Below are 16,958 nucleotides of genomic sequence, written 5' to 3'. Positions count from 1 at the left end.
TATATGGACCATCCACTAACACTACTTCCACCATATTTTCTTTTTATCTCTCTTACTTTACCAATTATACATTAAAATCATGGTCATTTATAATTTTGTCTATTTTTTATGGAGAGAGAGTATTCAAGAAACGGAACTTGTAGGTTCGGATTTAATAAAATATCCTTGCACGCTTTGAAAATAATTGAACCTTTTTTTTTATACTATAAAGAGCTTGAAATTAGAAAATTATAGCTGTGGATTTATTTAATTTTAAAGTGATGTGTAACTCTAACGTGGCTATAAATAAGGGAGATAGTGAAAACGATGAAAATAAGTTGTAGAATGTTGAGATAGTCCACGTGGCAGCTCGAGAAGGGCAGATGAGATCGCGCGGAATACCGACCTCTTATCCATCAGTTATTCTCTCTCACTAAAAACTCTCTGTTTTGAGTTTTCCTTTCTCTCTCTACTCGGCCGGTTTTCTCCCAGTTTTCCGACCCGACCCGTTTTCTGCCATGTCCATCGTTGCTGCCGCTGCTGCTCTCTCTCTTCCTATCTCTCTTTCTCGATCAAACAAGTTTCACGCTACAAAGGTATGACTACTTCAATTTATTTAGCTTTGCCTCGTTTTTGCTTTGATTGAGTTGCAAGGAAGTTTCCGTAATCGGAAATGGAAGCGTGACACTTGTATGGAGATGAATTGCTTGATTTCCTGATAATATTTTGGATTTGATTAGGTTTATTTGTACGTGCATACTGCATGGTGACGGAGCATTTCATTTTTCAGCGGATGAGTAATTATTAGCAATTTTTGGTTTTCTGCTCTCTGATATATGGATTTCCGTGGTTTTAGGGATTTGGTGTCGGAATCGATGTGTAAATGTTGGATGATTGATAGTAGCTCTTTTTTTTTAAATGATAATTTGGTAATGTTATGCCTATTTTTACTTAAATGTTGAGTAGAGGCTTATTCCTGTCGCTTAAATGTGTGTATTTTTATATATGTAAGTGGAAACTTGTGAAAAGGATTATGAGAAGAGTTTCTTTGATGAGTTTTGCTTTTAGCGTAATAGATGATTAAGTCTTTTTTAGGCTTTCAAGTAAATCATTCTTGTTTTGCTTGTCACTCTTTGAAGATGAGCTTCAAATGAGATTGTATCTTTTCTGACTTTTGGGTGCGTCGTGGATGTCAGTGTCTGAGGGGAGGGTTTGGAGTATTTGCTATCATTGGAGAGGAAGGTGGGCTGGTTGAGAGGAAAAGCCCTTGGACTTCACTCTTTGATGTAGAAGATCCGCGGGCGAAGGTCCCTCAGTATAAAGGTAAGTTTCTCGATGTGAATCAAGCTCTAGAGGTGGCTAGATATGACATTCAATACTGTGACTGGAAAGCTAGGCAAGATGTTCTCACAATCATGCTTCTCCACGAAAAGGTTAACTACCATCTTCTCGTTACCATTTCTCTATGTGGTTTAAGGATGTCGCTGGTTATTGTGTTTGTGGTCTGTGTATGAATATTTTTATGCATTTTCTGTTCTTTGCAATTCTGAAATCATAAGTCGTGTATAGGTTGTGGAAGTCATAAACCCTCTTGCGCGGGAGTTCAAATCTATTGGAACACTTCGGAAAGAACTAGCAGATTTGCAGGTGGAACTGGCACAAGCCCACAACCAGGTAAAGTAATACTTGTGCAAAAATGAATTTACTGTATTGGTTATCCTTTATTTGAGTGCAAGTGGTGTAGATGGAAATCACTGTTTTTCACAATGACAAACCTGATTAAACATAGAGTCCTCTGCTGCTGCTGCTGATATGTGCTATAATCTTGAAAATCTACAGGTGCATATATCAGAAGCAAGGGTGTCAACAGCTTTAGACAAGCTAGCCTACATGGAGACACTGGTTACTGATAAAATCTTGCAAGATACGAGCACGACAGGACCCGACTTGTTACTCCCTTCTTCCACTCTGTCTCTTCCACCTGCAAAGAGCAGGCAGCCAAAGAGAAGCATCAATGTATCTGGTCCTGTCCAACCTTACAATGATCACCTGAAAAACTTCTGGTATCCCGTTGCTTTTTCTGCAGGCCTCAAGGATGATACCATGGTGAGTCTATTTCCACAAACCTTGCCTTCCTTGTAAGTATCGAGTGATCTTATTTATTCTCATTGCTAGTTGTCATTTATCCCTCTTTCTCTGAAGTTTCTGGCTGGATCAGCCTTTACACTGTAGAAGTTTGTGTTCCACTTTTATTATCTTTCTCTCTTCTTGATTGTTGGTTTATGATTCAGATGCCAATTGATTGCTTCGAGGAACCTTGGGTTCTTTTCCGTGGAAAGGAGGGAAAACCAGGGTGTGTTCAGAATACTTGTGCACACAGAGCCTGCCCACTCGATTTAGGTTCGATTAATGAGGGACGTATAAAGTGTCCCTATCATGGTGAGTTTATGAGGACATTAGTAAACATTTATGTAGTATATTATCAATTACAAGATGACTGATCATCTTCCATAAAATCAGGATGGGAATACTCTACTGATGGAAAATGTGAGAAAATGCCCTCTACAAAGTTCCTCAACGTAAAGATCAAGGCGCTGCCATGCTTCGAACAAGAGGGAATGATCTGGATCTGGCCAGGGAATGATCCTCCAACGCCAAAACTTCCTTCGTTATTACCACCTTCAGGATTCCAAATACATGCTGAGGTATGTTTACCTGCAAATACTAATCAAGTTAGGTTCGATAAAAAAAACATTCTCAATCTTGATTCTGATGCAACCTGTCTAAAACCAGATTGTCATGGAACTTCCAGTGGAACATGGGCTCCTACTAGACAACCTTTTGGATCTTGCACATGCTCCTTTTACTCACACTTCGACATTTGCTAAGGGATGGAGCGTTCCAAGGTTCGTGTTTCACTTTTTTACACATTCATTGTATGCTCACTAGTTGTTGAATCACCTCATTTTCTGTTCAAGGGTGTGACATATATAACTGAATAATATTCTAGTTGTCTCTATTCTCAGCTTGGTGAAGTTTTTGACACCTTCTGCATCTAGTCTGCAAGGCTACTGGGATCCATATCCCATAGATATGGAATTCCATCCACCCTGCATGGTGCTATCAACGATTGGGATCTCCAAGCCCGGGAAATTACAAGGGCAGAGCACAAGAGAGTGCGCTACTCATCTCCACCAACTTCACGTCTGCTTACCTTCGTCTAAACAGAAGACGAGGTTGCTGTACAGAATGTCACTCGACTTTGCTCCAATTCTGAAACACGTCCCGTTCATGCAACACCTGTGGAGATATTTTGCTGAGAAGGTACAAGAATAGTCCCTATAACAAGGAAAACACCTCAACTCTTGCTCTTTGCTCCATGAAATCCTCGAATTCTGTGTGCAGGTTCTGAATGAGGATCTGCGGCTCGTACTTGGCCAACAGGAGCGCATGCTCAACGGCACAAATGTTTGGAACTTGCCAGTTTCCTATGACAAGCTGGGAGTAAGGTATAGGCAATGGAGGGATTCAGTGGAACGAGGCTCGAAAGAGCTGCATTCGCAATACAACTTTCTTGACCAATAGTGTTACTTGGTTTGCTCCCATTGCTCCATTAACCATCACCAATTATGCCTGCGGATTTCAACAACAAATAGTTAGTTGAAAATGGTCTAAACACACATCCTTGGTGATAATAAGAGAAATCACAGTCTTTGCATTTGTATAGTTTTTTTTTCCCTTGTACAGGTTTGAAATAAACATTGGCCCCTCCTACTTTTTTTTGGTTCAAATAGTGACCAGAAGACCCAGTGGTGTCACTGATTTTTTTTTTCAACTTTCCTTTTTGATAGGAAATGTCAGTTGTATCATATGCTGAAATTGTGTTTAATATAGTTGGGAGTTTGAATCCAAGCAATGTGTCAATTGAAACTATCATATCTATTCCAACTTCGAAGATACATATAGGGATGGTTATTGTGCCGAAATTCACGAATTTTCACATAAATCAGCTCGTAAGTGCGTGAACTTTCATATTTTTGTTACTCGGCAAACTTGATGCTTATGTGGCAACAAATGTAATTTTTTGGAAAAACGAGAAACATTGAAAATTCGTGTATTTAAAGGCTGATTTTACAGTCGATAGCCTATGAATTACTGTACCAAATTCAACTTTCACAATCTTGGTTTATTGCCAAAGAACAAAGGTAAATAGTCTCTCCATCTCATTCAAAGCTTCTTTTTCTTGCATGAGATTTTATACAAAGTTGATTATGTGTAAAGTGAAGAGAGAAAAAATATATATTACTATATTGTTGTTTCTAGTTTTAGAAATGCATCACTCTAAATGAGACATTCCAAAATATATATATATATATATATGGTTTTGATCTATGTAAAACTGGATTTAAATACAGAAACGTAGAACAATATCATAATTAGGCACTTTTAGGTCATAATTAGGTAATTTGTAGGTCATGCTAACAAAGCATGACCTAAAACGATCTTAGTATGACATTAAATCCAAATATTATAATATGATCTAAAATTGCTTAATTATGACCTTCCGTGTTTTTGGTTAATTATTGACCATTAGATCATCTAATCCTAGGGCTGAGATTTGGTCTGCATTTCTGGATTTAAACACATACTTATTTTGATCATCTCCATATATATATATATATATATATATATATATATATATAGGGTCTTGTTAGGTTGAGATTTTTTAGCTTAATTGAGAATTGAGATGCATTTTCAGCCACTCATTTTGAAATGTCAACTACAAGTAGAGATTATATCAACTAAGGGTATTATCGTCATTTCATTTCAATAGCCAGAATATCAAATGTCAACAACTCGTATTAAAATGTCAACAACTAAAAAAAAATTATTTTTTTATTTTTTAAAAAATTTTTAAAAAAAATTTTTAAATTTTTTTTTAATTTTTTTAATTTTCACGCGATGTCAACTACGATGTGTAGCCTGCACATCAAATGTCAATAGCCTGCACATCAAATGTCAACAGCTTATAGTTGACATTATATGTGTATAGGTGATATGAATCATATATGTAGTTGACATTATATATGTGCAGTTGACATGAATTGTATATGTAGTTGACATTATATGTGTGTAGTTGACATGAATTGTATATGTAGTTGACAAAAAAAATAAAAATAATAAAAAAATAAAAAATCGAAAAAAAATTTAATTTTTTTTAAAAAAATAAAAAAATATTTATTAAATAAAATGTATGATGAAATTACCATTCTGCGCTTTCACAATTAATAATGTAAAAATATTTTCCATGTGGTAAATTCTGGACCACTCATTTAATAAAAATGAGTGGCTAATAATGCATCTCAATTCTCAATTAGGCTAAAAAATCTCAATTGATCACAACCCTATATATATATATATATATATATATATATATATATATATATAGAAAATGCGGAGTAAAAGGAGTAAATTTTAATCATTGACAAAATTGGATTATAGACATGTCATGTAATATCATTATCAATTTGGGGATAAGTAATCATGGTGGGAAAAAATAAAAAATTAGCAAAAGTTTAGTAACGTACAAACTAATAACCATAAATCCAATATGAAGAAATGAATCATTCTCTTCTCATACTATACAATTCCATGTTTCACCATAACAATAGTCATCATAATATCACACTCATACACTTTCTCCACTCATAATAATTATTAAGAGTAGTGGTAATATATTACATACAATCAATATTTATTTATGTGGGTTTCCAAACTGCAAGTAACTCTTGGAACATCTCTACAACTAGTTCTCTGTCTGCATTTCTGAAGAAATCACTCATTTCTTCTCTCACATCATAAATCTTGCCAAAATCAAGCAAGTACACCAAGCATCCCTTCTTCAATTTATCAAGCTGGTAGAGCCAAGCTTCCTGTAGTCTCTCGAGCACGTTCCCCGAGTTAATATCTTCCAACAGGCTCTCCTCGCAAGCATCCTTCAAGTCCATTATGTCGTACTTGTTTGCTGCGCTCAGCAATGCCAGCCGGTGCTTCCAGAAGTCCTCCTGGCTTATCGCCCCGTACAGGTAAGTGAGGAGGGCCATGCAGGACTCGGATGTCATGTCTTCAATATCGATTGTTGAGGACTCTTTCTCGTTGAGATCATGCTCGAACATGCTCATAAAGACGGGAGAACTAGCAGCGAGAATAGCTCTGTGAGCGCGTAGAGATCCATCGGAGGAGTTGATGGTGACGTCTGCATGAATCTCCTCTTCAAGCATGCGACAAAGACATCTGAGAGTGCTTTGGCTCGCTTGACTTTGCATCAGGCCGTCACTGGGCCATATAGAACTGCCTTCTCCACCCTGAAGTTCAGCAGCGACAGTAAATGAAGCGTTTCGCTAACATGTTTCTCAAAGCAAACTATTTCTAGGCATCTCAATATTTCAGCATGAATCTGAAGTCTATTTCTTTCTAATAGAAATGATGCAAAGCAGCACTCACATTTAGAGGACAGATCTTAAGGTCCAGAAACTCAACATCAATGACAAAACGTCCTTGAAAGTTAATATCGATAGGGCAAGCAAAGTCATCACTAGAACGAAGTAGTCTCTCATGAACTGCAGGCATATAGGATAACAAACATTAATAATAACAAAAAGACTACTATCTAGTAACACATCTACATATACATAGAAACATAGTACATGCAAAATAGTGAGTGTAAATTTTCGAACTTTACAACCACAATGCAGTTGATCAAGGGCGAGGGGTGCATTTCTCTATATATCCAATGATATGCACACTTATTAAGTCTTTTCAATGAAAAATTAAAACATCTACATAATGAGCTTATGTTTTTTTTTTCTGCACCAGAACTTGATCGTTCTGTTGTAACACAGGAAAGAACACAGAAGCATACTATCAATGAAGTCTTCAACACGAAGTCTGAGAGTGTCTTGAATTTACAATCACTAACTTCCTTTTCCTAAAACTATACAAACCACCAAAACAAAGAATCCTTTGAATTAGATTGATATCAAAGTCTGAAAAGAGATATTCACAAAAAAGACAAATTGCCTGTTTGATACCATGGATGATCGAATCACACTCAAAAATTTCACAATCTCTTCCCTTCATGCATAATCTCTTGATTCTCTTTCCCCCAAAATTTATCTAAAAATCTGATTTCCTTATCTTCAGAACTCAGAAGCTAACTCTACAGCATTAATTTCTTCACTAATAGTATCAATTTTTACTGATAATTTAACCTGATAAATGCTTGCATTTCCAAATCTAACCTAGAATTCACCAAAAAATACCAGATAAATTGAAAACTTTCTCAAATATAAACCGATGTCAAATTTTAGGTGCTGATCAATAAATTGACTCAAATAAACTTATTGACTCGATTTAGCAGAAACTAAATAGTCGCTTACTGGTTAAGCGCTGAATATGCATTCATGAGGTAAAATTGAGTACATTTTCCCAATCAAAAGCTATTCAATCTTCACGAAAACAGAGCAAAACATAAATAAATAAAGAAACAAACAAAATCCAGCAAAATCAACAAAAACCACACAAAAAATGCTGAATCGATCACAAAAAAGGTCAACGAATTCAAAGAGATACGCACTGGGCGAAACGTAAGGCCTGCGATTGGAGGCGGAGGTGGAAACACGAATGATGAAGCGAGCAAGCGGCGGCTGCTCCTTCGAAACACGAGAAGGCTCGGGGAAAAGCCTGATGTACACGGAGCGGTTCTTCTCCACCGATAAATGCCTGAAACAACCGATCGGAAATTCACGATCGCCGTCATGTGTAATACGTTGTGTAAGCGTAGATATAGGCACAAAGCGGTAGCTTACAGATACCAGTTCCAAATGCCGATTTTGAACGGCTCGGATCTCTTGTACACATTGGTTGGACCGAAGCTCTCGATTTTCCACTGCGCCAGTCTTGCTATCGTCTCCACCTTCGTGTCCGCCATTGTTGTATGTGACTGTGTGAGAGAGAAAGAGAAATTGATTTCTTTATTTAATGAAGCTTAATTATTGGCTTTTTGGATTTAAAGATAAGTGAGAAGTCAAATGTAATTGGGTAAAAGTTGACTTATTTTTTTTTGCTTTCTTGGGATTGACGAATAAAGTTATGCAATTTAACAATAAAAGGATAATTTTATAAGAGGGAACATCATTTTAAGTCTATGAAATTTGCCAAAGTATCATTTTAGGTCCGTGAACTTTGAAAATCTTATTTTAGGTCCGTGAACTTTGAGTTAGTTTCATTTTAGGTCCTTTTTACTATTTCCAAGTTTTTTGGACGAAAATACCCTCAATGCCTTAAAATATATATATTTTTAATAAATTTATCATATACTCATATTTTTTTATAAATATCTTTACAATATATTTTTGTCAAATTTTCTAAATATAATTTGACCTTAAATATTATCACTTAATTTTGTTACATGCAAGTAAAATTGCTTCTTCAATTTTTTATATTAATTTTTTTAAAATTGAATAAATAACTTTTCTCTAATAATAAAAAATTGAATAAAGATCTTTTCTTGCATGTCACAAAATTAAATTATAATATTGAAGGTCAAATTATATTTAGAAAATTTGTCAAAAATATATTGTAAATATATTTATAAAAAGATCTTTATTCAATTTTTTTATTATTAAAGAAAAGTTCTTTATTCAATTTTTAAAAAAATTAATATAAAAAATTGAAGAAGCAATTTTACTTGCATGTCACAAAATTAAGTGATAATATTTAAGGTCAAATTATATTTAGAAAATTTGATAAAAATATATTGTAAAGATATTTATAAAAAAATATGAGTATATGATAAATTTATTAAAAATATATATATTTTAAGGTATTGAGGGTATTTTCGTCCAAAAAAACTTGGAAATAGTAAAAAGGACCTAAAATGATACTAACTCAAAGTTCATGGACCTAAAATAAGATTTTCAAAGTTTACGGACCTAAAATGATACTTTGGCAAAGTTCATGGACCTAAAATGATGTTCCCTCATTTTATAAAGAGGGAATGTCTTTTTTTTATAATAACTTTTTTATACTCTTATTTTAGGTCCGTGAATTTTAAAATATCATTTGAGGCTTGTCAGCTAGGAGTTCATATCAATCGAAGTACTTTTTTACCATTTCAAGTTTTTCCGGACGAAAATACCTTCAATATCTTGAAGGATATATATTTTTAATAAACTTATCACATATTCATATTTTTTATAAATATATTTACTATATATTTTTGATAAATTTTTTAAATATAATTTGACCTTCAATATTATTACTTAATTTTGTGAGAAAAGTTTATTTTTCAACTTTTTATAATTAAAGAATTTTAAAGATATGAATACTCGTAAAAATGAATGTCAGAGCATCTCATCCGTGCTCTTGCCAAAGAGCACGGATGTGGGCCCGGATCCACTTTTATTACTACTTTTTTACTCCCTGCTCTTCCCCAAAAGCACAACACCCACAATCATGCTCTTCCGCAAGGACATGCTCAAGGGTCTCACCATTCCGTTATTTAATTTAAATACTTCAATTACTAAAAATGTTTCCACAATATTAAAATGCATTAAAAATACCCGGAATACTATTGCAAATTACAAAAAAAATTAAAAATTACATAATTAAAATCCTAAAAATTAAAAATTACATAATTAAATTCATAAATTAAAAAAATCCACTACTCGTGGCCGAATTTCGCCCAAATGGATGATGAATGTGTGTATTTATAGATGATTTCGGAATTAATTTCAAAAAAAAATTCAAAAAAATGGTAATAAAACGACTATATTTTTGGGAATCCGATTTTTTTGGTTTTATTTTTTATTTTTTTTTAAAAGAAAATGAAAATGAAAATGCCAACAACCAATAGAAACGCGCCACGTCGCCCTGCTCAGCGGCACGGACGTGCTCGATGTATCGAGCAGAGCCGTGCCATTGGCAAGAGCACAACGGCGGACATGGGTGTGTCGTGCCAGCAGAACGGATGTCGTCCTTGCGGAAGAACACCGCTGCGGATGCTCTCACAGTCAATATATCAATATTCAAGTATCATCTATTGACCCAATACCTAAAAATATTTTTAAATTATTTAATTATAACAAGTTGAAGAAGGAATGTTTATTACATGTCACAGAATTAAATGATATTGAAGGTCAAATTATATTTAGAAATTAGAAAAAATATATAGTAAAGCTATTTATAAAAATATGAGTATGTGATAAGTTTATTAAAAATATATACCCTTCAAGAGGGTATATATTTTTAATAAACTTATCACATACTCATAGTTGACGGATATCAAATGATATTTTCAAAATTCATGGATCTAAAATTAGAGTTTGACAAAGTTTGTGAAAAAAAAAGATGTTCCCTCTTTTATAAAATATTAAGAGAAGCAACAAATTTTATTGAATGTTAAATCTCTTTGAATTATTATTAATTTCTACCTACTAGAGAGAGAAAATAATTTGACTAAAACAAAGGATTTTAGGAGTATAATGATAAGAAAAATAAAAGAAAAATCAATTTTTTGACAGAGTTAGAAATTAGAATACCTTGATATTTTTGGTAGGTTAATGAAAATAGAACTTCAGACAAAATTAGTTCAAGTAATGTATCAAATTTTATGAGTTTAGTGGTGTTCAGCGTAATAAATTAGATAATAATATTATGTTTTTATGAATAGTAGTGCTATTATTTAATTGGGTAGATGCGAGGCTATGTTTTTTTTTTTAATAACTGCATCTATGATTAATCTTGACTTATGAATATGTGGCAAAATTAATTTCGATCATTTTTGATAAATTATTTTCGAACAATCTGAAGATAAGTTAAACAACCATATATTGTCATTCATATTTATGTTTGGATAGTGTCAAAGCATAGAAGGCATTAATTCAGCCATTATTAAAGTAACCAATTCAAAAAGTTAAGCATTATAGCATATGAAAGTGATGAGAAAAAAATTAAAGAGACCATACATTTTTTTCAATTCATAACATGGAATCGATATCTATTTTTAAAAGAGGGTATGTCAATGTTAATGTGTTCCGATAAGCCAAATCAGTTCGCAAATATATGATTAGTTACTGTTCAAATGTGACTGGAACTGTTAAAGTTTTTGAAATTTTTTCAAGAGATAGGCAATGATGCAATAAGAATTTGATGAAAACCCAGAAGAGATCACCTATTATATTGCATAGACTACATTTTCTAATACACTGAAAATATTGGTAAGTAAATATAACCTCATTCATACACTTTCCTATAGTGGTCCTGCTAGTAATTATGCTAACAAGTCTGTTCACATACTTACCAAGTTAGGTTACGATACTTTAGATATTTTGAGTGATGTTTACAACATATTCCATCCATTCTCCAGTTTCATTTGCCTCATAAAAATATACTCTTGTGCGAAACTGCTGGGACGTCAGGGTTGTGGGTTTCATCCTCCTCCCACCCCTCGACTACTCCGAGGATGTCCTCATCGGATCCACTGGCCTCGACATCATTCACGCCGCTTGTGACAAGTGATATCAGACCCATTCTGTTGTTAGCGCCTTGTTCAGTCCCCCTTAACCTATTTTCAAAGGTACTGATTACAAAGATGGTAAATAAAAAGTAACATTGCTTGAAATTTATATGCAGACACTAAATAATTGGCCAACATTGATTCAGTAGAGTAATGAAATATGACTGACTAACATAAGTTATCACACTTCTCTGAAACACAAACTAAGATCGTTGCTCGTAGAATATAACGATAAAAATATCAACTTCGTGTTTATAGTAAAAGATGAGGACTGCCAATAACTCTACCATGCAGATATTAATCTTCCTGAGCAAAATGTAGTTAACTCCAGGAGATGGATGGAAAGGAAGGAATGAACAAACTATTGTCACAATTCACACGACAGAAACTTAACTGTTCAGTCAAGACCTTTCATTCATGCCCCCCACGAATACGAATGGTGCTAGACTCCCTCTGCCTATGGCCCTAGTGACAGTGATCCATATGACCCACAGCAGTTATTCGGACCAACAGATAGTTAGGTAAAATTTGCAAGTACTGTTAAAAAAACTGTCTATGGATCAAATTTAGGAAATTGAGGGTGTTTGGAAATGTGTTTTGGGCTTCCACTTCTCTAAGAAACAGCTAAAAATCTGGACATAGCCCACCCCCTGACATCTCCAACTTCTACTTCTTCGTTTCAAGAGGCAAAGTTTTCCAGCTCAACTGTGTCCATTCGTTATAAACTTAACACTTTTAATAGTAAACCAGTGGCTTCCAGAACTTATCAAATACATTGAAGCCGCAACAGATATAGTTTTCTCATAGAAGGATTGACCAGCATATAAACTGGTCTTCAAAAATTAAAGTTAATACTTCAAAAATTATGAGATAGCCTGATGAAACCTCAAAAATTGATAAAAGTGTCTCTATCTTGAAAATCTTATAAAGGGTGTGCTAGAAGGTTCTCTTGGAGAAAGAAAACAAATTGCAGAGTAACTACGGAAATACCTCAAGCGGATTCTTAAAACAGTTGGGCGTAAGCCAGGATACAGAATAGCAGCTTCAACCTGTGAGTGGAAATACTAAATCATTCATTCGTTGAATTTACAGATGATAGACGAAAGATTTATCATAGATTAAATCACGAGATATTGTGAAGTGAAAACCAATGAGATTATGGAAGTAAATATTCTTGCATTTATTGCTACTGCACTATTCGCTCTAGTAATATCCAGTAACAAAAAATTTAATCTAATACACACACGTCCAAATAAGTTCAGTGGACAGCCATATGGAGTACCAATTAATTAGCAAAAGATGGACGTATAAATTTCTCCTCCATGGGTTACATCATTAGAAAAAATTAGAAGCGGATGGCAAAAGTAAAACTGATCTTATCTTCAGAAAGTGTGTATTGTCCGCTAAAAACACTATCAGATGATTCAGATCTTGCTGAACGAACATTCTTGTATTTTGCAACATCTTTTACTTTTTGGGACGAGTTCTATTGACAGAAGCCAAAGAGATTAATGGTAAGTAGACTCCCCAATAGTAAAGTAGTTCCGAAATTGCTAAGCTTCGAAAACAACTATTCCTTATGACCTTATAGAGGAACCTTCCAGAAGAATAAAATCGCATATACCGATAATAGCAAACCTGTAGAATGAGATCAAAAATTCCTTACACAATTACAAAAAGTATAACAAATGTGAAGTAGGGAGAAACCAATGCTCTAAATTTAGTTTAGTTAAGCTACTTTAGTGAAAAGTAGCATAGGACTGCTATCCACTTCTATCTATACAAATTTAAATTTTCATTTTCATTTTCCCACAAAAATCTTTAAAAATAGAAAATCATAGATGATGCCCAAGTCACTTCACTATTTAGTTAGTAAAGGAACAAAAATTAAGGTTTAACAGCACAAAAAGGAGTCATAGATGTACAATAATTTGATTTTCTTCCCTCTACCCACTGTTTACTGAACAGTCTACCCAACTGTCACTGGACTGATATAGAACACAACGATCTTACATTTGATATTAGCCATAGATATATATCGGCCCTTTCCCGACTTCATCCTTCTCTCATAAAACTAAAAATAATTGATCAGACTCTTAAGTTATTGGGCTTCAATTGAACAGAAAAGAGAATGCCAAAAAAACCATACAATATGCACAGGATTGGTGGTTCTCCCCTCTGCAAGCCCAACACTAATGTAGGTATTCCGACTGACATAAAGCCCTGGAAATCCAAGTCACAGATTTAGCAGTGTACAAGACTCGATCTAAGATGCACACGTTGTAGAATATTTATATCATTGTCATTCTTATAACGCGTAAAGAAAACTCTAGAGCTGGCTAGAAGCACTTTTAATTAATGTCTGATTAGTGTCAACAAAACCCGCACCCATCCAGATACCATTAAGGCTAACACATTGAAAGGTTTGATTAGTTCTTATGCTCAAGGTTTTATTAGGATCATCTTCTTTCTTCTTTTGATAGTTATGCTGTGTCAACAAACTGCTCTTTTGCATAGATGTCTGGCTTAACATGCCCTAAACCCCAAGTTTCTTACAGGGGTTTAGAGTTGAGAGCAACGCTTAGATTTGGAAGTGGAAATTTGATAGCTTTATTTTCCCGTCTGCAGATTTACGGAAAATTGAGACTATGATGCAAAACACAACAACTTAAAGTTACAAACAGAATACTTTACCACCAGTCATAAGTCTTGGTCTTAAAAGCCACATTTTCCGCCATAAGCCATGATACATCGATTGGAAAATCTTATAATTTCCACAATTCCATTCAGCTGCAGCGCAGGGACAAAATATAAGTACATAAGCATGTCTCAATAATGAAAAGATAGTCACTAAACAGTTACCTGCCAAGCCCTTAAACATGCATTTCGCCAGAACACAGGGTTACGGATAGTATACCTCCATTTTTGACAGACACAAGCTGCCCTCCCAAGGGTATAAGGACTCATCTTCGAAAATATCTGCAGAGGGAGTAAACTACAATCACAATGTCCTGACAAGCTACAAAAACCATAGATTATCAAGACTTCATAGCAGAGCCATACCTCAAAAAGCAACTCATCCGGCAAGTTGCGGTGCAGAAGTGCTGTATCAACAAACTGTTTGCTCAAGCTACGGAAAGGAGTAACAGGTCTGACATTAACCCCATAAAGATCTGCAGAGCAAGAAGCCAAGACAAGTTGTTTCAGTTAAATGACCAAAGCACCACTGGCGGACGCAAGTGGGGACGAAGGGGGATTAAGTGAATTTTCATTCAATATCGCTAAAACATCGGGGTGTTTTTGTGGATTATTGTATAATAACACCCGTGATCAGGTCAAATAGCAAGAAAATTGTCTCCTCAAAATCCCAAACTTAAAATTTAGAAAACAACGCAGAACATAATTGACATAGGAATTGAACTAACACGTACTAGCATACAATCACAGAGAAAGAAAAAGTGAGATTAACTTAGTACCAAGCCACGGCCTCTGCGTCACTAAGAATTGAGCAGCTTTCAAACGCGAAGCTGATTCGAGCTCCGCAGCAAGTTTAATCGCATAATCTGACAACAATGAAACTAGCTAGCTCAGAACATGCATCCGTAGTATACAATTCAGCAGAAACATAACTAGATAAGCTAAAAAAATTCAACGAATCAACGATTGTCGACATAATTCGTCTCAAATTTTAAATACCATGAAAACTTCCAAAAATAATTACACCGTAGCATTGAAGTTGCATCAATCAAGTTCAATAATCTCTAACAGCCTAACATAGAATACCTCTCTCAATTTACAATCAAACTTTCCGTAAACAACAAATTACAGTGATCATATACGAAACTAAAACAATTAGTAAATTCAAGTTTCATTGAATTTATTGCTGAAAATAGTACATAATTAGATCGGAAATGAGATGGTGAGTGATTACCAGAAGTCATTGAACCAAGCTCGTGAATTTTCCTTTTCTTCTTCGCTTTTATTTCTGGAGTTGGGAGAGAGCAGACACACAGAAACAGGAACCAATGACTGCGGGTGACCCGACCCGATACTTCCGGGTCAGTAACTGACTCTAGTTTAAATTACCGTTCTGCCCCAGACATTCTACTGATATTACGATGATGACTAATTACGTTGTTGTTTTTTTTAAAGGATCGACGATGGTTCCCATCTACCTCGAAGTGACTCGGACCCCAGCCTAACGGTCGGAGGTGAAGCGTTTACCACCGAGCTGCGCTTCGTTGTCGGGATGGGAAGGAACGAGTCAGCCAACCTTTCCCCAAGCACGGGTCCAGACCAGTTAACTGTATCAACCCAATCAAGGGTACCAAGTTAACCTATCTCCCCCAGCGCCTTGGTCCCAAGCACGGGTCCAGACCAGTTAACTGAATCAACCCAATCAAGGGTACCAAGTTAATAGTATTTGGTTTTAATAGTACTCCCTCCGTCTCAACTAAGTTGACTAGTATTCCTTTTTGGAACGTCCCAATAAAGTTGAGTTATTTCCCTATTTGACTAAAAACAAAATATCAAATCACTCTTATTTTATTTTATCATGCTTTACTATCTCTTTATCTCTCCTAAGTATTTCAGATTTATTGATTAAGACATCAACATTGATGACCTTAAGGTTATGGGTTCAAACCCTGCTATCCACTTAGAGACTTTCAGCTCGATCGAGCAGGATTAGTCAGATTCCGCTAAATGCGTGTTTCTTACACCTATGATCAAACCAAACAATAAAGTCTAAGATCATTTTTTTCATATAAATTCATAGCCTAACAATACTCATTATTCACATAAGAGTAAAAGATCAAGGTTTCATATACATATTCTTCCATCGCGTTAATGTTTCTTAATTTGTAAATTTAGGATCTTAAACATATTTATATTCGATCTATTTAAACCAGCACATCAATTTCAAATTAAATGTGACATCCTCGTTCATGGAAAAAACAAGAAACTTAATTGGATCAAGTGCTTTAAAAAGAAGAAGTGTTATAAAAAATAGAAACGCTTAATGATATAAAAGGGAACACAATATTTGTTAAATATATATGTCAATTAATTATTTGATAACTATATATTTCAATTAATTTATTTATTTCCTATAAAATATTTATATCTATAATATTGCAATATCAATACTAGTAAAAGAGGTCACCTCCAAAAATTTCACGAAAATCAAATTATATATAGAGATCCAGGCAGAATTGAATAACCAAATAGTTCAGATTGGTGTTTTGAAAATGTTTTTTTCTGAAAAATCCAAATCATTTTTAATACATACAATATTATTTAAATATAATATAGTAATATTTAATATCGTACTGAAAATATAATATTTTTTCAAATATTATTTTAAATATTTCTGTAGCATATTTTTTTTTACTTTTCGGAT

At 34.4% G+C, this 16,958-nt stretch overlaps 2 protein-coding genes and 1 pseudogene across 3 annotated transcripts; 1 reads left to right on the top strand and 2 right to left on the bottom strand.

The window, feature by feature from the left end:
• Nucleotides 1-337: 337 nt before the first annotated feature.
• On the top strand, nt 338-3,891 carry LOC121780178 (chlorophyllide a oxygenase, chloroplastic-like). Its single transcript, XM_042177696.1, has 9 exons — nt 338-575; nt 1,176-1,412; nt 1,549-1,653; nt 1,819-2,085; nt 2,271-2,418; nt 2,500-2,684; nt 2,773-2,885; nt 3,006-3,303; nt 3,385-3,891. Exons 1-9 carry the CDS (start codon nt 498-500, stop codon nt 3,562-3,564), a joined length of 1,611 nt encoding a protein of 536 aa, XP_042033630.1. The 5' UTR covers nt 338-497; the 3' UTR covers nt 3,565-3,891.
• A 1,663-nt stretch (nt 3,892-5,554) lies between these two features.
• LOC121779619 (BTB/POZ domain-containing protein At1g21780-like) lies at nt 5,555-8,013 on the bottom strand. 2 transcript variants are annotated; one of them, XM_042176968.1, is made up of 4 exons: nt 7,848-8,013; nt 7,616-7,761; nt 6,484-6,599; nt 5,555-6,344 (listed from the first exon to the last, which is right to left on the bottom strand). In XM_042176968.1, the coding sequence occupies exons 1-4, from the start codon at nt 7,967-7,969 to the stop codon at nt 5,739-5,741; spliced, it is 990 nt and encodes a 329-aa protein (XP_042032902.1). In that variant the 5' UTR covers nt 7,970-8,013; the 3' UTR covers nt 5,555-5,738. The 2 variants fall into 2 exon arrangements, with proteins under 2 accessions (XP_042032902.1, XP_042032903.1); XM_042176969.1 differs by having other exon boundaries at nt 7,854-8,013.
• Nucleotides 8,014-12,545: 4,532 nt separating this feature from the next.
• LOC121779620 lies at nt 12,546-15,612 on the bottom strand (annotated as a pseudogene).
• Nucleotides 15,613-16,958: the final 1,346 nt, after the last annotated feature.

This window comes from Salvia splendens, chromosome 19 (assembly GCF_004379255.2).
Source record: "Salvia splendens isolate huo1 chromosome 19, SspV2, whole genome shotgun sequence".
In the NCBI taxonomy this organism is placed as follows: Eukaryota; Viridiplantae; Streptophyta; class Magnoliopsida; order Lamiales; family Lamiaceae; genus Salvia; species Salvia splendens.
The sequence above is the reverse complement of the archived record's forward strand: the minus strand, read 5'-3'. Positions and strand labels throughout refer to the sequence as shown.